General features: G+C 40.8%; 2 protein-coding genes across 3 annotated transcripts in view; both read right to left on the bottom strand.

Moving 5' to 3' along the window:
• Positions 1-634: 634 nt before the first annotated feature.
• LOC147538095 (uncharacterized) overlaps positions 635-21,433 on the bottom strand; it is a 108,603-nt gene continuing 87,804 nt past the window's right edge. Inside the window, exons 1-2 of one of the 2 annotated variants that reach the window (XM_086639340.1) lie at positions 10,381-10,760; positions 635-9,340 (exon numbers count right to left, since the gene is read on the bottom strand). In XM_086639340.1, the coding sequence (XP_086495466.1) occupies positions 3,738-9,179 (5,442 nt within the window). In that variant the 5' untranslated portion in view covers positions 9,180-9,340; positions 10,381-10,760 and the 3' untranslated portion in view covers positions 635-3,737. Of the gene's footprint in view, positions 9,341-10,380; positions 10,761-21,433 lie in introns of those variants that run through there. The other variant, XM_086639342.1, reaches the window with a different exon arrangement.
• On the bottom strand, positions 20,162-21,022 carry LOC147538097 (uncharacterized). Its single transcript, XM_086642952.1, has one exon. The coding sequence runs from the start codon at positions 21,020-21,022 to the stop codon at positions 20,162-20,164; it is 861 nt and encodes a 286-aa protein (XP_086499078.1).

The raw sequence follows: 21,433 nt of genomic DNA, 5'->3' as shown, positions 1-21,433 counted from the left end.
GCAAGTGTAACTAAAATACAAGCTAAAGAGGATTAAAGTGACTAAAACCTAAATCGGAACAAGTAATAGGAATTTTTGTATGAAAGGATGACTAACAAAATAAACAGAAACAAATAAAGTAAAGAGGGGAGTTTTAATTAGGTATTGACCAAGAAGAAATATAAGAGAAATACGTAAACTTGAACTATTAACTAAAGATTCTTGGGAGACTAGGGTTTTATTCTAAATATGAGAGAGGTTAAGGATTCGGGAATCCATCGAGATATATTTGCGTCGATGCTTGTTTGGGTCGATTATCAAGTTTGAGTCTTCTCGACTCTAAATTAGATGCTCTAAGTGCTAGATATACCTAATGGTCATAACTAGTCAAAGGGTCATCATATTCCATTAATATCGAGTCTAGATCGGAAAGATCGATTAACAAGTAACTATATGACATATGCTTGACATAAGACATGAAACAAGTTTAACCGATTAACCTAACATGATAGAGATATCAAACATGCTAATCTAATCAAACAAACACATACATAAACATATCAAGATTTCATCCCTAGACCTCAACAAATTGATTAGCTACTCATGTTCAAGCAAATATCGAGATTCAAAGTTAAAGAAGAAACCACACACATGATTTTATAATTTTGGAACACTAAAGATCTCAATTAAATTAATAGGAGTAACTTAACACAAACTAATATGCTCTTGGAGTGATTGGATAAGATAAAGAACAAGTAAAAATGGAAGAACACAAGAGAAGGTGAGAGAAAATGGAGGTTTTCCGGCTGAGGTTCGGTCTCCACTGTGTAGCCAAACAGTCCCTTAAGTAGAAGAATTTTCCAGCCAAGAACTCACCAAACAGCACCCTAGTCACCCCCACTAGCTCCCTGGTTTTTCCTCCTTGAAAACCGCCATTTAAATCCACCAAAACCACCTGCTCCTTTCTCACCAAATACTGCCTACAAATCCCTTAAACCACAAACCACCGTTCCAAGTGCCTCTTTAAACTACTTATTAAAACCCATCCAAACCACCTATCTCATTAGCACAAACCGCCATTTAAATCCACCCAAAACAACCCGTGAAAACCAAGAAACCACTCACCTACCACCTTCTCCCACTAAACCCATGAAAACTCAGTGCAATCCCGCATACAACCCATCAATTTTCTCTCTCTCCCGGCTTACTCTTAGAATCGCCTCCCTGGTTTCTCTCTCTCCCTTGATCCCGAGAATAGCCCCTGTAGCCCTCCTTCTTTCTTTTGTTCTTTTTCCTAAAACCCTAGTCAAGCTTGACTTGGTCATACTCTTTGACTTAGGCTAAACTCTTCATGGGGGTGTTCATAAAATCTCTAATTGCTCATCTTCTTTACACAAGTGGGTTTGGGTTTGGGTTGTTGCTTCTCATTAAGAAATCAAATTGGGTGCCCTCATCATTCTCTACATCTAGCTTTTAGCAAAGACCGAAATATCCATCGACTTCTTATGATCACCATTTCTTCATCCGAACTCCGATTCGATTCTCGTCTTCACCGTTGGGTTCATCATTGACTCTACTTTCCATTGGTCCAAATGACCAATTTGCCCTTCAAGCGCCTTTCTTCCATTTTTATCCGTTTTTCTTGTTCAACTCCATAGATAGTACCTAATCAAAAGAATTTTATAACTAATCAAAATAAAAGTAGAAAATGGACTAAATCATTTAAATTAAGTGACATAAATGTGGTGAATTCACACCACATCAACATCCCCAAACTTAAAATTTGCTAGTCCTCGAGCAAATGAACAAAACAAAACAATAAAGTAAAATCCTAACTCACTTCCGGAGGAATCCCGGTTGCATTTAGCGTATGCAACAAGCCGTTAAACCCCTAGGTTACCCCTAGTGGACGAGTGTCGTCTCGTGAGGGTTTCCAGTGAATACACCCACAAAGTTCTAGATTTCCAAAAGACATAAGAGTCCAACTATCGATGCAAATAAGGTGATGCTCAACAAGTGAGAGACTTAAGTATGTCAAACATATGAATCAAACCAATAAACACAAAAACATGCTAAGAGTCTCCTCACTACTAGTTTCATACTCAAGTGCAAGTGTCCCATCATCATGAGCATCATCCAAGTCTAAAGTAACAAAACCTTGTTTCCTATCATAGCACATTTCGCCTCGACTTTGGCCTCGCGGTCATACGCTCTTAAACATGAAATCACTCAAAAAACGAATTATAATGGTTTACTCTCATATGTGAGCATGGAATAAAGTAAACTGAACATACACAAAACTTAAATGAGGATATCAAGTTCTAAAACGAAATGATCTCTAAGGAATGGAAATAACCACTAACGGAATGGGGAAGCTCACTCACCCTTCTCACCCACTCTACCCTCTAACAATGCCTCCTAAAGGTAAACGGATACAAGTGATGGAATGGAAGATGATGAAATCCCGAGAATGTCGACGCCTTCAATGATAAAAGAACACTCAAACAACCTTTAACTTGACTTTTTGCTTTGAATACTTTATTTATTCCAAATACTTACATAAACACTCAAAAGTTCACATGAACTTTTACACAAAAACAACTTTCTTTCTTTTTAATTTTCTTTTCTTTTCTTTTTTCTTTTTTTTTTTTTTTTTTTTTTTTCTCTTTTTTACACACATAACCAAAAACCAAACACAAAAGTACAAACTAGTATTCTCAACAAATCACCTTTACTTTCACACTTTGCTTTCACATTCTTTCTTCTTTACTTTTCATGCCTTCATTCTCGGGAGTAGTATGATGAATGGATGGTGGAGTATCCGTTTCCCTAAAGTTGACACTATTATCGGGTTTCATGGACTACAAGAGTAAGGTTTATTCGCTATCCTGATGTCACTCCTAGTGGCTAAGGAAGTTGAGCTCATGAGATCGTCTAAGCTCTTTTGAAAGTTGCGAAGTTGAGTAGCTCTTCATTCTACTCGGAGTTAGCGCGGAAGAGTACACTCAAAAGCAATAGAAAGGCTCAGATAACTCACATGGGTTGAAGTCTCCACTAATGACTATTTTAGGTCCCTTAGAAGTGTTCCTTCTTCCTTAAGATGCTACTCACATGATAAGACACCAACACCAAAGGACTTAACATTCATGAAAAGACTAAGAGCATGCATAAGATTTATCAAGAAAGAACCACATGTATCAACATACTTAAAAATACCACTAGAGTCATACCAAATCTACCCAAAAATTTTCAAATTTGGTCAATTTGTTGAACCCTCGTGTCTTTTGAAATCTAAGGTCATGATGTCATGCGACTAAAGGTCGTATCCCCATCCCCAAACTTAAAACTAACATTGTCCTCAATGTTCTAAGCATATGTTCACTAAAATATAAGAGGTACAATAAGTTAAAGAGAAGAGTGGAAGGATATTACCATAGCCGAAGGAGATAAAAGATAATACTACCAAGACTTGTGTATTCGAGTTCCAAGTTGATTATGAGCCCAACGCCATCCCCAAACTTGGAACGAACCACGTCCCAAAAGTATACAAATTGAGAAACGCTCCTAACACATCAATAATAGAATAAGAATGAAGCATAAGCATGACCATATAAAAATGACCACTCACGCGGGATCACTCGATTGCATCAAGCTATGCAACTAACCTTTGAGTCTCTCGTGAGCACGAGAGCACGAGTTTTGTCTCGTGGAGGGTTTCCAGAGATGATACCCACAAACATCGACTCCGAGAGGTCTGACTATGAGAGGGGGGTCAACCCTGATGTACAAGGTTGACCAACATGAGAGGGAGATTGATCCTGGTAAACCGGATCAACCAATGGGGTAGTCTCAACCTCCGGGTCTTCAAGGTCCAAAAATGGCTTCAACCGTTGGCCATTCACTTTAAAAGAATTGCCATCTTTGGGATCCTCGATCTCAACGGTACCGTAAGGGAACACGGTCTTCACAATATATGGGCCAGTCCAACGAGACTTGAGTTTACCGGGAAATAAATGGAGCCTAGAGTTATAGAGAAGAACTTTGTCTAAAGGTTCAAACGTCTTCCGAAGAATTCGTTTATCATGAAAGGCCTTCATTCTACTCTTATAAATCTTGGCACTCGTGTAAGCCTCATTCCTAATCTCTTCAAGCTCATTAAGATCAAGCTTCCTCCTTGCACCTGCTTTGTCTAAGTCAAAGTTGAGCCGTTTTATGGCCCAATATGCCTTATGTTCCAACTCTACTGGTAGATGACATGCCTTGCCATACACAAGGCGGAAAGGGGACATTCCTAAAGGGGTCTTAAAAGCTGTCCTATATGCCCACAAAGCATCAACTAGTCTTAAGGACCAATCTTTGCGATTCGGGTTAACCGTCTTATGCAAAATACGCTTTATCTCCCTATTAGACACTTCCACTTGCCCGCTTGTCTGAGGGTGATAGGGGGTAGCCACTTTATGCGTTATTCCATATGTCCGCATCAAGCTTTCAAATGGTTTATTGCAAAAGTGACTACCTCCATCACTAATAATAGCCCTAGGGGTGCCAAATCGAGCAAAAATGTGTTCTTTCAAGAACTTTATGACCACCCTATGGCTATTATCCTTGCATGGGGCTGCTTCTATCCATTTAGATACATAATCAACTGCAACTAAGATATACACATAACCAAAAGAAGAAGGGAAAGGGCCCATAAAGTCAATACCCCAAACATCAAATAACTCAACAATCAATATAGGGTTAAGGGGCATCATGTCTCTACGGGTCATGCATCCTACTCTTTGGCATCTATCACATGCTTTGCAAAATTGATATGCATCCTTAAAAATTGAAGGCCAATAGAAACCACATTGCAAGATCTTAAAGGCAGTCTTCTTACCAGAGAAGTGACCTCCACATGCTTCAGAATGACAAAAATTAAGTATACCATTTTGTTCCCATTCTGGGACACATCGTCTGATAATCTGATCAGGGCAATACTTAAACAATAATGGGTCATCCCAAATGAAGTTCCGCACCTCGACAAAGAATTTCTTCTTGTCTTGAGCACTCCACTGAGAAGGCACATGTCCTACAGCAAAGTAGTTAGCAATATCTGCATACCAAGGACACTGTGAAGCTAAAGAGACCTCAAACAACTGCTCATCGGGAAATGTCTCGGTCACTGGTATAGCCTCTATAGTGCTATGGGTAACAAGCCTAGACAAATGATCAGCTACCACATTTTCAGACCCCTTCTTATCTTTTATCTCTAAATCGAACTCTTGCAAAAGAAGAATCCATCTAATCAATCGTGGCTTAGCATCTTTCTTGGATAAAAGATATTTCAGGGCTGCATGGTCTGTGTATACAACAACCTTAGATCCTACTAAGTATGACCTAAACTTGTCTAATGCGAAAACAACTGATAACAACTCTTTCTCCGTGGTGGAGTAGTTGAGTTGTGCCTCATTAAGAGTTTTACTCGCATAATAAATGACACATGGTAGTTTGTCTTTTCTTTGGCCTAACACCGCACCAAGGGCATAGTCGCTGGCATCACACATCACCTCGAATGGTATAGACCAATCGGGTGGCTGAATAATCGGTGCCGTGGTCAACAAGGTCTTAAGAGTATCAAAGGCCTTCATACATTCATCACCAAATACAAAATCTTTCTCTTTAGACAAAAGAGCACATAAAGGCCTAGATATCTTGCTAAAGTCCTTGATGAATCGTCTATAGAACCCTGCATGTCCTAGAAAAGACCTAATGTCTTTCACACTCTTAGGTATAGGCAAGTGCGAAATCAATTCTATTTTGGCACGGTCAACTTCTAGTCCACTAGATGACACCACATGACCTAACACAATTCCCTTTGAGACCATAAAATGACATTTCTCCCAATTCAATACAAGATTCATTTCAATGCAACGATTCAACACACATTTCAAATTATGCAAACACACATCGAAAGAATCACCAAACAGAGAAAAGTCATCCATAAATACCTCTAGGTACTGGCCCACCATATCAGAAAAGATACTCAACATGAGTCTTTGAAACGTCGCAGGGGCATTACATAACCCAAATGGCATACGACGATATGCAAACGTTCCAAAGGGACATGTAAAAGTAGTCTTTTCTTGATCTCGCTCATCAATCTCAATCTGGTTGTACCCCGAATATCCATCTAGAAAGCAGTAATAAGGATGACCGGCAAGTTTCTCAAGGATCTGGTCGATGAACGGTAAGGGGAAATGGTCCTTCCTCGTCATCGAATTCAACTTCCGATAGTCGATACACACTCTCCATCCCGTGACTTTCCTAGTCGGGATTAGTTCATTGGCCTCGTTTTCGACTACGGTAATTCCAGACTTTTTAGGCACAACTTGAGTCGGACTCACCCATTTGCTATCAGAGATGGGATAGATGATCCCGACCTCTAATAGCTTGAGGACTTCTGCCTTCACAACCTCTTTCATGTGGGGGTTCAACCTTCGTTGACCCTCACGTGAAGGTTTGGCATCATCCTCAAGATGGATTCTATGGGTACACACAGTGGGGCTAATCCCTTTTAGGTCGGCAATAGTCCAACCTAGGGCCCCTTTGTGGTCTCTCAAGACCTCCAATAGACTACATTCTTGTGAATTGGTTAGTTGTGATGAGATAATAACCGGAAATGATGGCTCTTGGCCCAAATATGAATATTTCAATTCACTCGGTAAGGGCTTCAAATCAAGTTTCGGAAACTCTATTGAAGACGGTTGTGGTTTAGGCTCATTGATTGGAAGTGACTCAAATCTAACCTTCCACATCTCCGTGTCCAATAAAGGTGCCGAATCCATGATAGAGTTCATTTCCGATATAGTTGTCTCATCATCAAACGTAAAGCAATTCATAAGACTAGTCTCTAATGGGTCTTGGGTACCTAAAGCAAGGCCTCCCTGAACAAAAGACTCAATCATGTGCAACTCCTGAACATCAGACTCATCATAATCAACATCAAACTCATCATAATCAGAAATAGGATGCTTGCAAGAATTGAAAATGTTAACCATAAGAGTCATATTACCAAATGAGAGTTTCATAGCACCACTCCTACAATCAATTAAAGCCCGTGATGTTGCAAGGAAAGGTCTACCTAAAATGACTGGAATTTGAGATTCACCATTCATCACTGGTTTTGTGTCCAAGATAAAGAAGTCTACTGGAAAATAAAACTTATCTACTTGGACCAAAACATCCTCAACCACCCCTCTCGGTATCTTAATCGAGCGATCGGCAAGTTGTAAAACTACTTTGGTGGGTTTTATTTCACCTAAGCCCAATTGCTCATAGACCGAATAAGGTAGAAGATTAACACTCGCACCTAAATCAAGGAGTGCCTGCTTAATGTGAGTCGCCCCTATAGTGCATGAAATGGTGGGGGATCCAGGGTCCTTATATTTAGGTGGGAGGTTCTCCTTAATGATGGCACTCACATTCTTAGCCAAGAAAGCTCTAGACTTCACATGATGTTTCCTCTTCATAGTGCAAAGATCCTTCAAGAATTTTGCATAAGTAGGAATTTGCTTAATAGCATCCAAGAGAGGAATGTTGATCTTAACTTGCTTAAAGATCTCAAGGATATCACTATTATCTCTCATTGGTTGAGTAGAGACCAATCTCTCAGGGAAAGGCACACTAGGCTTAGGAATGTGGTTAGGCTTTGAGGTTTTGTCGGATGCCTTGTTATGACCACTACTACCCTCAGATTGGTTAGGCTCCTCAGGTTCAATGACCCTCATAGGATCATCTTGTCCAATCGTTTTGCCATTTCTGAGAGTAGTAACTGCCTTAACATGTGCAACCCTAGGGTCAGATGTATTACCCTCACCGTTTCCCCTAGGGTTTTCTTGAGTTTGAGAAGGTAGTTTGCCTTTCTCATCCACACTTAACCTTGCCTCAATTCTAACCATACTCTCTCGAAGGCCTTGCAACATTTGCTCATGATTCTGAAGCATTACATGGATTGGATCCTCAAGGTTCCTCCGTGGAGGTGGCACATAAGCATTGCTTGATGAGGGACCTTGATGATTATGCACATCATTTGCAGTAGGACCATTCTTCCAACTCAAGTTGGGATGGTTCTTCCAACCCGGGTTATAAGTGTCAGAATAAGGTGAGCTAAATGGCCTTTTGTAGTTGTTCATGGCATTTGCGTGTTCATGGACCAATAAAGGACAATCTCTAGTGGAGTGGTCCATGCTATCACAAACATCACAAACAACTATACGAGCTTCCGGTGCTCTCACAACATTAACCTTTTGCACCTTTAAGGCCTCCACCTGTTTAGTCAAATTGGCTAACTTTGCATGCACATCATCACTTTCATTTAAAAGGTACATCCCTCCCCTTGAGCTCGTTTGAGCCTTGGATTTACTTCGATCATTTGTATCGGATATGTCCCAACTTTGGGCATTTTCCGCCAAGTGGTCGAAATAGTCCCAAGCATCCTCGGGATCTTTACTCATAAATTCCCCATTACACATCATTTCTACAAGTTGTCTTTGGGTGGAGGATAGACCATCATAAAAGAAATTGATAACCCTCCACACCTCATAACCATGATGTGGGCAAGAATTTATGAGCTCTTTGAATCTTTCCCAACACTCATAAAACGACTCATGTTCCTTTTGTGAAAAGTTCATGATGCTCCGTCTCAATGTGTTCGTTTTATGAGTGGGAAAAAATCTCTTTAGAAAGTGTGTGGTCATCTCTTTCCAACTCCCTATTGATCTAGGGCGTAGAGAATGAAGCCATTGCTTAGCTCTTTCCTTTAATGAAAAAGGAAATAACTTAAGCTTAACGATGTCCTCCGGCACTCCATCGAGTCGGAGTGTCGAGCAGACCTCGTCATATTCCTTCAGATGAAGGTAAGGGCTTTCAGACTCTAAGCCATGGAACTTAGGGAGTAAGTTAATGACACCATGCTTAATCTCAAAGTTGCCAACATGCATAGGAAGAACAATGCAAGATGGTTGACTAGTTCGGTCGGGTTGCAAGTAATCTCTCAAGCTCCTCATAGGAGGGTTCATCTCATGACCCTCACTACCATGTGTGCTCTCTTGGTCCTCCATAGTGTCTGACCGATGATAGTTGTGGTCAGACTCAGACGTGCTACCAAGCTCTATGTTCCTCTCTAAACGGTTGTGACTATTCCTAATCCAACAATTCATGCACAGAAAGAGAACACAAAATGCACACACAATAGTCAGGCAATATGAAAGATAGAACTTCGTTACCCCCCTTTGTTGTTTGATTTTGAAGTCGGGTTTCCACTTTCCTCCGAAATCCCCAAACTTCTTCCTTTCGATCTCTTTTTGTTATTTTTGTTTTTCTGAAAAACACAAAGCAAACAAAACTAATTAGAATCTAGGGTAAAAGAAAATAATACTTATATCTAAGCTACACGTCGCTATCCCCGGCAGCGGCGCCAAAAACTTGATGCACCCGAAAAGGTTGCAAACCCCAAGCGGAGGTATCAAGTAGTACCCGGTAAAATCGGGGTCGATCCACGAGACGGCAAGTGTAACTAAAATACAAGCTAAAGAGGATTAAAGTGACTAAAACCTAAATCGGAACAAGTAATAGGAATTTTTGTATGAAAGGATGACTAACAAAATAAACAGAAACAAATAAAGTAAAGAGGGGAGTTTTAATTAGGTATTGACCAAGAAGAAATATAAGAGAAATACGTAAACTTGAACTATTAACTAAAGATTCTTGGGAGACTAGGGTTTTATTCTAAATATGAGAGAGGTTAAGGATTCGGGAATCCATCGAGATATATTTGCGTCGATGCTTGTTTGGGTCGATTATCAAGTTTGAGTCTTCTCGACTCTAAATTAGATGCTCTAAGTGCTAGATATACCTAATGGTCATAACTAGTCAAAGGGTCATCATATTCCATTAATATCGAGTCTAGATCGGAAAGATCGATTAACAAGTAACTATATGACATATGCTTGACATAAGACATGAAACAAGTTTAACCGATTAACCTAACATGATAGAGATATCAAACATGCTAATCTAATCAAACAAACACATACATAAACATATCAAGATTTCATCCCTAGACCTCAACAAATTGATTAGCTACTCATGTTCAAGCAAATATCGAGATTCAAAGTTAAAGAAGAAACCACACACATGATTTTATAATTTTGGAACACTAAAGATCTCAATTAAATTAATAGGAGTAACTTAACACAAACTAATATGCTCTTGGAGTGATTGGATAAGATAAAGAACAAGTAAAAATGGAAGAACACAAGAGAAGGTGAGAGAAAATGGAGGTTTTCCGGCTGAGGTTCGGTCTCCACTGTGTAGCCAAACAGTCCCTTAAGTAGAAGAATTTTCCAGCCAAGAACTCACCAAACAGCACCCTAGTCACCCCCACTAGCTCCCTGGTTTTTCCTCCTTGAAAACCGCCATTTAAATCCACCAAAACCACCTGCTCCTTTCTCACCAAATACTGCCTACAAATCCCTTAAACCACAAACCACCGTTCCAAGTGCCTCTTTAAACTACTTATTAAAACCCATCCAAACCACCTATCTCATTAGCACAAACCGCCATTTAAATCCACCCAAAACAACCCGTGAAAACCAAGAAACCACTCACCTACCACCTTCTCCCACTAAACCCATGAAAACTCAGTGCAATCCCGCATACAACCCATCAATTTTCTCTCTCTCCCGGCTTACTCTTAGAATCGCCTCCCTGGTTTCTCTCTCTCCCTTGATCCCGAGAATAGCCCCTGTAGCCCTCCTTCTTTCTTTTGTTCTTTTTCCTAAAACCCTAGTCAAGCTTGACTTGGTCATACTCTTTGACTTAGGCTAAACTCTTCATGGGGGTGTTCATAAAATCTCTAATTGCTCATCTTCTTTACACAAGTGGGTTTGGGTTTGGGTTGTTGCTTCTCATTAAGAAATCAAATTGGGTGCCCTCATCATTCTCTACATCTAGCTTTTAGCAAAGACCGAAATATCCATCGACTTCTTATGATCACCATTTCTTCATCCGAACTCCGATTCGATTCTCGTCTTCACCGTTGGGTTCATCATTGACTCTACTTTCCATTGGTCCAAATGACCAATTTGCCCTTCAAGCGCCTTTCTTCCATTTTTATCCGTTTTTCTTGTTCAACTCCATAGATAGTACCTAATCAAAAGAATTTTATAACTAATCAAAATAAAAGTAGAAAATGGACTAAATCATTTAAATTAAGTGACATAAATGTGGTGAATTCACACCACATCACGGGCCAATATAAGCCTCTATGGGCTTTATGGCCAGCCCACACAAGGGGTCTAACCGGTCATGTGCTGGCCGGCCCTTTATGGGCACCCCCGGGCTCCCTTTTTAGCCCGGGGTTATGTACACTTGTCCGGACTCTTTCGAACTCCTTTTGTCCTCAAATAATGGATCCAATCCACTTATTTGCCACTTTGTATCTAGTTAATATCTCTTCGTTCAAACCATCACTCTTATGTGTAACCCTTGTAGGATCCGGTCTATGTTAGCCGCGGTTTACCGAAGTTATCCGACGATCGTAGTTGGCTTCTAACTAAGCATTACGACCCCTATTTCGACCAGACTAATGAATTTTAAAATAAGGTCATTATGATCCTATTCGCCAAATCATACGCATTGTCATCTTGATCGAAGGACATCCCTTAGAAGGATACCATTCCTTCGGACCGAGGGAATATATCCTTTAGTCTCCCACTTGTACTTAGAACAAGTGCAATGCTCGATTCCCATGTCTTTTCATATCTCATTTGATATGTCATACTTATCAGACTTTCTTGATCCTGAAAACAAATTGTCAAATCAAATGATTAACACTTAATCGATTTCAGCATGGCCATGCATTTTCCAGTTGTTTCTCATCAAGTGACCCGGAGATATTTTATCTTGATTTTACTCAGAAGACATATTCCATTCTTGTACTCCCAATCAATTTCATGTTTATCCTGTCTCCTCCGTCTCCCCCAACAATCCGCCTTTATAACCTCCTTTTACGGCGCGACGTTTAACGGTGCCAAAGTTCGACATTCCTTACACAAACTGAGTGAGTACTCATGTTTTGAGGAATCTCTCCGATTTGCTAAATGAGAGTTATGACATCTCATGACTTCTTCTTTCGAAGTACTCTCACTTGGCGGGTTTCCAGTGTATCAACTTATACACCCATGAAGTTGACTTTGAATACTCCTATTCCCATAGCCCACACAACAGCGCTATCTCGTCAATCACTCATGCTAGTCTTCTTAAGTCATTGTTGTCCAACCAATGACCTGGACTAGGGATTCTTATAATGGTGTCCTTCCATGTTCACTTAGTAGGGTTTCTTTCATTAGATCACGTATCTAATAAACCTACCTAGAACACTCCATTATTTTGGACTGTCATCTAAATTCTAAACCATGATTTAGACGACGAAATAAACTGAGTTTATTTCGGATAACAAGAGTTTGTAAATATTGAGCACCACGTAAACTCTTTTACGTTTCTCAATTTTACAAGTCTTTTTAGGATTTTCTTCCTTAATCCTAATTCCTTAGATCCGTTCATCTTCTATGTCTGTTCTAAGGTGACAGTTTAGTTTATGTTTTTTACTTTGCTTATTATTATCATGCTTCAGAATTCCTTCGTAAGCTATTATGATAATGTCAGTTTCTTGAACTGAAATCAGCACTTCCCAAGTTCTAATTCTGGTTTCTTATCTAGTAGAGTTAGCAACGACTCCCAGCATGAAAACTCCTTTTCATCTGTTCGCCCTTCCTAAAAGATTCTTATCTTTATTTTTGGAAGATTGCTTTTATGACTTTCTTCAACTTCTGTTTTCAGAGACATAATTTTGAATGCTCTCAGCACTCTTGGTCCTTTCTCTAACTTTCATTGGTGACGACATCTTTTGTACTTTAAGTACATTTTAGATGTGCGGGTAAACATCAATCGTCTCCCTGATCGAACTTATGTTTTCCTGACATAAGTATTTCTCTCATGTTCTGCTTTCGCTTGTCAGGATTTCCAAATTCTAAGTTTCGCTAGGCAGGTCTCAAGTGAGATGGGTGGAAACTCTTCTCCAAGAGTTCTTGATCTCTTTCAAAACTTCTTTTGAAATGAGTCTCTTCATCACTTTAATCTATTGACATATATTGTGATGCCCTAATAAACTTCTTTTGCAATTATCGAGATACCTTCTTAGTTTCTTTAAGAGGTTTCATCGTGAGTACTTTCTTACTCTCGTTATGGCAAGTAACTCCTTACTTCCATTATAGCGAGTAACTCTTTACTCCTATTTGTTGCTCTTTTTATTCGAATTTCTTTCGAATGTTTTATTTCCTCCCACTTGTACGATTATCAAAGAACGCTTTCTTTTCAATAGGACACCATCGAGAGCAACAATCTAATTGTGTTTCGATGATTTGTGGAAAAACTCCGTTATTCTTCGCTTGAAGAATCTATGTCTTAAAAGTCTTTAGACTTGGAATAAAAGATCATTTTAGAACTCTATTAAAATCCATATTCGTATGTAATCCTTTTATTCACTATAGCTTTCTAGGTCTTAGTGGTAGGCTATTGTGCATTTAGACTTTTCTTTCGGAAGACTTTATGACTTTTAGACTTATGATCTTATCATAATCTTTTAGTCAGATTTGATCCTTACTTGATTCAGGTTTAGTCTCAAAGACTTCCTTAAATCTAGTATTTAATATATTCCAGTCACATTAATCACTTTCTTATGTCTCACATAAGCTTTTAGTGAGTAATTGACATTTGAGATCTTGTCAAGTACATTTGTTTGAACCATGATTAACTTTTGAGGGATACGTCATCACTCAACTTTTAGCTTCATCCATGTTCTTTCAAATTTGTTTGACTAGATTAGAATACTTAAATTGGATTCTTCGGTATAATTCTTTAAAAGTTGAGTAGGCATCTTTTAAGAACATCATAAAATACTGAATATTTTATTTATCTTCATAATCTCAATACAGAGTCAATGTTCGAAAAAGAAAAAGGAAAACCAAAACTAATTTAGAGTTATCCCTATGGAGTCCATGATCCTTTTCTAGCTTTATGCAGTAACTATTCTCCTTTTAGCTTTTGACAGGTTCATCTCCTTACTCATTAAATACTCAGCTTCCACTTGTTCCTGTCATTCATAATGAAAAAAACAATTTCAGGTATCCAATACCTTTTGCGGAATTGTATTTAATTGAATCAACTATCAATATATTTGACCTTATTCGGAGTTTCCGTCTCCGTTATTTAGCTCTTCTTGGTAGCGTGCACAATCTCTTAACCATATATGAGATCTGCTACCACATAATATACAACTGTTGTTAGGAAGGATTGTCCTAGGTCTTCGGACTCTCCCGCCCCTTCTTGTTCTAGGGCGTCTCCTTCTCCTAACTTCTTCCGTTCCCAAGTTGGTACCTTCTTGAACAATAAGAACTTCTTCAGTATTTTCAGGTACAATGAATCTGCTTTCAGCCACTTCCAGAATGGCGGGCAATCTTTACAGTGACACTAATCCAAATTTTCTTTCAAAATCGTTTCTTACTTTCTCAAATCCATCATGTAAGGATAGGAAGATTGTGTCAGTTGCCATACGAACATCCAAAGGAGATCCCTACCACTTCAAATAAGATGGTCCATCATACTTAGGACATGAAGTCAGACTAGTTCCCCTTTATCAAGCAAACATGAGAAGATCTTAACTTCAACCTGACATTGTGTTCTAAACACATTTCTTAGCTGTTAAATAATGTTGTGTGCATCAATGTCAATGAAAGCATCAAGATACTTTGTTTTTATGGATACCAACATTAATCTTGTCACTGGTACTGACCTTTTCTTGATGATGTCAGCTTGCGCACGCTCCTCTTTAGAAGAGGTTTCTGTAAGTGTCGGGATAGGTGTGTCCAATACTACTGCCACCTTTCCGAGAACCTTTCTCAGAGTTCTTTCCCATTGAACGTAGTTCGTATCGTTCAATTTTTCTATCATGGTGCGTAGGTCGAAGATTCGTCGAACGTCATAATTAAACTATATGTAAGAAACGCGAAGTGATTTAAACTTGTTATCCTGGCATAATTCCTGTATGCCTATATTATTCCATATTTGTTCTCCCCTAAGAATAATATAATTCCAAGATCCCATTCCTCCGGAATTAAGCGTACTAAGGCACTTCCTTTAATCCATCGTCTTGGGTGAGTAACTCCTTACTGATCATACTCCTATGATTCTTGGTTGACAAATTTCACACTTGTGTGTCAAATTGCCCTTTTGCCTCGAAATCCAAAACCGTTTTGCTGACTCGCTGGGAATAACCATTTAGACATGTAGATCTCTGCTATAGATCTACCCGTATTGTCCCGAGGTAAAAGATGGCACTGCGAATGGCCGACCCACCATCGATGAACAAGGGACACAGGTGTCTTAATCTGGGTAGGCATTTACTCAAAAAAAAATTTGGGACTTTTTACGTAATTTATCAAGTTGCGTTACTGTGAACTCTGCCATAACCAATTATGATTTATTACGTAAAGTTTATGTGGGTTTGCGTAAAGATTTCTTACTTCTTTTAGTATTACCCCTAAAAGATCTCATCTTTTAGGTTATTTCTTGTTCGCCTACGGTTCGTACGGATTCTTATCCTTGAACAACGATTGAATACTCCCACTCGAATCATGATCTCGTCATTCGATTCGTCAATGGCTACTTAAGACCCTATACTCTAAGTATTATTCGAGCACTTTCACTTGTGCTTAGGAACAAGAAACGTTAACCTAATTAAAGGTATATGAAGCTACGCAATCACATAAAATATACATACATCCAGAAATATGACAATCATATAAGATAAAGTATGTATCCTAGATTCGTTTCGAGGTTCGCTATGTCTCGTATAGCTAATTGTGGGAAATTGTGACATTCCTATGTCTAACGTGAGTTCTAAGTCTATTTTCGTAAAATACGGACTTATAACATGTTATGTTTCTTCCTTAATGATTTCCAAAATCGATTCTAGGAAAACCTCTGTTTGGGTCATCCGATGGCCCGGGTCAATTTCGGAAAAATAAGTTTGGAATTCCGAGAAAAAGTTTGAAAAACTCCCACTCGGGTCAAGATCCAAAATCTTCGAGTCAAACTCAAAAATGGACCCAAGTCAACTTTGGTAAAACCCTGGACAGACCCTGGTCAAACCCTGGTCAAATCCTTGGTCAAAGTCTTGGTCAAACCCTGGTCAAACCCTAGTCAAACTCGGTCAAGGGACCTTGGACCAGTCAAGGATGAACCACAGTCGGTCAAAGTCAAGGTCCGGATCTGGCTCGGCACGTTCCGAGCCGTGCCGTGTCCCTTGGCTGTACGTGTCTTGGCCCTAGGCCAGACGCGTCCTTTGGTCCCAGACGCGTCTGGACAAGTTCGTATCATCTCGGATCGCATCCGAGATTATAAGGATGCGTCAGACGCGTCTCTAGGACGCTTCCTGGCCTGTCTCAGACTTATCCAGACACGTCTTCTAGACGCTACTGGAGTCGGCCAAGAAAATCGCGTCTCGGACTAATCTGAGACGCGTCCGAAGATATCCCAGGTCGCGTCTGGAATACGCGACCTTTCTGAGATATACTCGGATATCCCAGTCCGTGTGGGACTGGGATGCGTCCGAGACGGACTGGGACGTGTCCTGGCGCACGCGACTGGCCATATTTTCATGGGACGCGGGACGGACTTCATCGTCCTCCTATTTTCTTGCTGTCCCTCGATTTTTTTGTTGTTCCTTCATGGTTCAGCTGCTGTTTTTCACTGTTTTTGATGATTTTCATCATCAAAACAGTGGGTTTTGACCCCTTTTTTTACTAAATTTCAAAACCCTAAAACTAGTTTTCGAAAACCTTTTTCAAAACAATAAAGTTTTAGTGCATTGGGCTATTGAATTTACATCAAAACCCCTGATTTTCATGTTCAAATATTTATTTAAACAATGGTGTTTTCTAGTCATTCAAGCTCGAATCTTATTCGTCTAGTCAAAGATAGTTTCATGTAACCGGGTCGTGATGCCACTATAGGGTTACAGATGTGTCTAACACCTTTTCTAATGTTTATTGTGGAATCTAAAAAATCTAATGTTAACACTAGACTCCCAAGATCTAATTATACATGAACTAATCAATGAACTAGATATGGAAAGATGATTACCTTTAATCTCTTTCCACGAACAAAATTCTGACAAGATTCGGAAGATCAAGAACTCCAATTGTGGTTCCTCTACTCGAGACACCGAGTGTATGACTTAAACTCCCTCCTTCGAGTTAGCTAGAACTCTGTTGAAGGTTGAGATGAAGAACACCTTCTTCTAGACTAGATAATCGAGAAAACTCCTTTTCTCTCTTTTGGCTTTTCTCTCTAAAAGCTCTCTTGAATTGTATCTTGATTTCCGTCCATAATTATGTCTTAAGGAGGTCTATTTATAGGGACCATAAAGAAGGTATTTGACCCAAACTAGGATTCCTAAAATATCTCCTTCAAGACATATCTTTTTGTGTCCCATATGAAACCCTAAAAGGGTTTATGTGTGGCCGGCCAATATAAGCCTCTATGGGGTTTATGGTCGGCCCACACAAGGGGTCTAACCGGCCATGTGCTGGCCGGCCCCTTCCTAAGGTCGGCCATCACATGGGCGGCCCCTTTATGGGCACCCTCGGGCTCCCTTTTTAGCCCGGGGTTATGTACACTTGTCCGGGATCTTCCAAAATCCTTTTGGCCTCAAATAATGGATCCAATCCACTTATTTGCCACTTTATATCTTGTTAATATCTCTCCGTTCAAACCATCACTCTTATGTGTAATCCTTGTAGGATCCGGGATATGTTAGCCGCGGAGAACCGAAGTTATCCGACGATCGAAGTTGGCTTCTAGCTAAGCATTACGACCCCTGATTCGACCGGACTAATGATCTTCTAAATAAGGTCATTATGATCCTATTCGCCAAATCGTATGCATTGTCATCTTGATCGAAGGATATCCCAAAGAAGGATACCATTCCTTCGGACCGAGGGAATATATCCTTCAAAGGTTTCGTCGATGTTCTTCGTCCACATGATCTACTGAACAATGATCACCTTTCTACCTTAAGCACATCCAAGCCTCTTTATCCATTGGTCTACTCCTTGACGGGTACCACAATTATCTCTGAACTAGCTCTCTTTTTCGCCGTAGGGTTCCCGGTTCGTCGTCGTGGGGGTGGCCGTCTTCTGGCTGTGATGATAAGGGTTTTGGTGGACATTGGCGATCCTTAAGCACATCCAAGCCTCTTATATATGTATGTAATCAACACAAATAATTAGTGTAATTAATCCTATACTTACTAATGCAACTAACTAATCTTACTACGCATGCTCCGAATGATCGCACCTGCAAAAGCACAATTTCAGACCTAATCTAGTTTGTCTTAAGCTTACTATTCCCTTCTGCAAAACAGAACCCGAGTTAGCGTGGCTCTGTAAATCATAGTAATTTTCGAGCCTAACTTATGCCCCTAATCATGCTATTGCTCCCAAGGCTGTTTGTTAGCTTGGTCTTAACATTTTTTCTTTTATCTCTAATTGTAGCTTGAACTACCAGCGCTGGTCGTATTGACTCGAGCATAATTAGTTTAGCTAGGACTTCTCCTTGGTCCTCCGGTCGTGGCTCTCGCTACAAGAGCTGGTTGCGTCGGCTTGAGCTCAACTAGTTTCACTAGGATTTCTCCTTAAACCTCTGGTCGTGACTTTCGCTACCAGAGCTGGCTGCGTCGGCTTGAGCTCGACTAGTTTCACTAGGACTTCTCCTTAGACCTCTGGTCGTGGCTTTCGCTACCAAAGCTAGTTGCGTCGACTTGAGCCCGACTAGTTTTACTAGGACTTCTCCTTAGGCCTCTGGTCGTGGCTTTCGCTACTAGAGCTGGTTGCGTCGGCTTGAGCTCGACTAGTTTCACTAGGACTTCTACTTAGACCTTTGGTCGTGGCTTTCGCTACCAGAGTTGGTTTTAATTGGCTTGAGCACAACTAGTTTTTGCTGGGACTCCTCCCGTGTCCCTGATCATTGCCTTAGCTACCAGGGATGTCTTCCTCATTTTAAGCATGAATAGTTTCGCAAGTACTTCCCCTTATACCCCCGGTCACCTTCGTCAAGGCTATAGTTTAACTAGGACTTCTTCTTGGGGATCCTGAGGGACCACGTTTTACTCGAGTAAAGAGTCTAGGTTCAACTAGGACTTCTCCTTGCGAGGTCTCGGGTCGCAGCCGCAGCTACCAGAGCTATCTCTTTTGCCGGCTTGAGCCGATCAGTATGACTAGTACTTCTCCTTAGGACCTGGTGAAGGGTCGGTTTTACTTGATTAAAGTTCAGTTTAACTAGGACTGCTCCTTAGGGCCCTCGGTCGTCGCCGTAGCTATAGAGGCTGTTATGTCCCTGATCGTGGCTTTCGCTGTCAGGGCTACCTGCTCGATTCAGAGCGAGATGAGTTTAACCAGGACTCCTCCTTTTATAGCTTTTTTTTGTTTAAAAATATTTTTTTTGTTAGATAAAATATGTAGCTAGTAATGCTACTTCTTTTGCCTAATGGCTTTATTTAAAAAGGAAATAGACTAGGGGTAGAGATGACCTGATCTTCTCAGCTCTGCATGTCTATTGTGGGGTCTCCATAGGACACTTTGTCTCCCCCAACGGTGATCGGATTAATCACTTCTTCCTCGCAGCTCTGGGCGGAGATGAGGTAACATTCCCGGGCTACCTTCTGATCTCCTCTGACCATTCCTATGAGATTCGTTCCTGGAATTGCGAATTTCATCATGAGGTGGTTTATAGAAACTATTGCTCCTGACTCCCTTAGGAAGTTCGTGGCCAATATGATGTTGTAGGCGTACATCTTATCGACAATGGCGAAGTTTAGCATTATCACTTTCGCTGATTCTCCTTCACCGATCAGTACCGGCAGGGTTGCTATTCCATCTGTTTCGACCTGGTTGTCGGCGAACCCTGTCAAGCAAGATTTATAAGATTTGAGGTGATGCTGGCTTACCCCAAGTTTTTGGAAGCACGTCCGACTCATGACTTCTGTCGAGCTTCCCGTATCGACCAGGATGCATCCTGCCCTCTAATTGGCCACTACAACCGTTATTACTAATGGATCTGCGTGTGGAGTTATTATTCCCACCAAATCGTCATCAGTGAAGACGATGGAAGGAGTTTCCACGGCTGGTTTGATTAGTAGGACTGACGGGTTTTTTGCCTCGTTGGCGTATCTTCGCTGCTCCCTTTTGTTTGCTCCGCCGAGGGTTGGTCCTCCTGCTATGGTGTTGATGTTTCCCATTACTCCGGTTGATTCCTCCAAACCTTTGTTTGCTTTTTTGAAAGTCAGACCCTGCTCGTTGGCTTCTGATCCAATTCCTGCCCTATTTACCGGTATTTTGTTCCGGTATTCATAGGGTCGCTGCTCCTTCTGGATATACTTATCCAGTTCTCCCTTCCTTACCATCTCTTCAATAAGATTCTTGAGGTGCCGACAGTCGTCGGTGTTGTGGCCGTAGCCTCTGTGGAAGGCACACCGCGCAGTCATGTCCCTAGACCCGAACTCTTCTCGGTCGTCATTGGGTTTAGGCAGTTTGGCCTTTCCTTTTGCTATCAATACTTGTAAGATTTCCTCCTTCCCTTTCATCAATGGGGTATAGGTTGTGAAGTCAGCCCTGGGTCTCCTGCCTCGTTCTCGGTCCCTGGGTGGCCTGAGTTCGTCTCGTTTCTTCTTTCGGGGACATTCGCTTTCGTATGGGATGTTAGCCACGTTCTTCATCCGCAGATAGTTTTCCCCGGTTTTGATAAACTGTTGCAGCCTTTCTATCAGTTCTGGGAGGGTGCCTGGCTTTTTCCCCGAGATGTCTATAATTATGTCGTCCTGCCTAAGGCCTCTCTGTAAGGCGACAAAAGCGACGTTTGATTCTAGGTCGGGGACCTGTACCATGAGATTGCGAAATCTCTGCCACTAACTTGCTAGAGTCTCGCTTTTTCCTTGTACCACATTGAACAGCTTGTCGGTTCCTCTTTTGATGCTAGTGCTTACTCGGAAAGCTTCGCAGAAGACTTGGGCGAGCTAATCAAAGGACTTGATTGACCCTGGAGCCAGTGCTTGGTACCATGCCTGAGCTGGTCCTTTAAGGATGGTGGCGAAGACTACACACCATATGTTTCGGTTAGTTGTGAATAGGTTCATTCTCGAAACATAGTTGTTGATGAACACTCCCGGGTTTTCCACACAGTGATAATGTTCAAGCGTGGGGCACATGAAGTTTGCCGGTTTTTCGGACTCCAGTATCTCCCGACAGAGGGGGGACTGCAGAATTACCGTCCTTCCCCAGAGTTTATCCTTTTCTTT

Source organism: Eschscholzia californica, unplaced genomic scaffold, assembly GCF_041429995.1.
Source record: "Eschscholzia californica isolate CP2 unplaced genomic scaffold, dmEscCali1.0.p SCAF_5, whole genome shotgun sequence".
Classification (NCBI taxonomy): domain Eukaryota; kingdom Viridiplantae; phylum Streptophyta; class Magnoliopsida; order Ranunculales; family Papaveraceae; genus Eschscholzia; species Eschscholzia californica.
The sequence above is the reverse complement of the archived record's forward strand: the minus strand, read 5'-3'. Positions and strand labels throughout refer to the sequence as shown.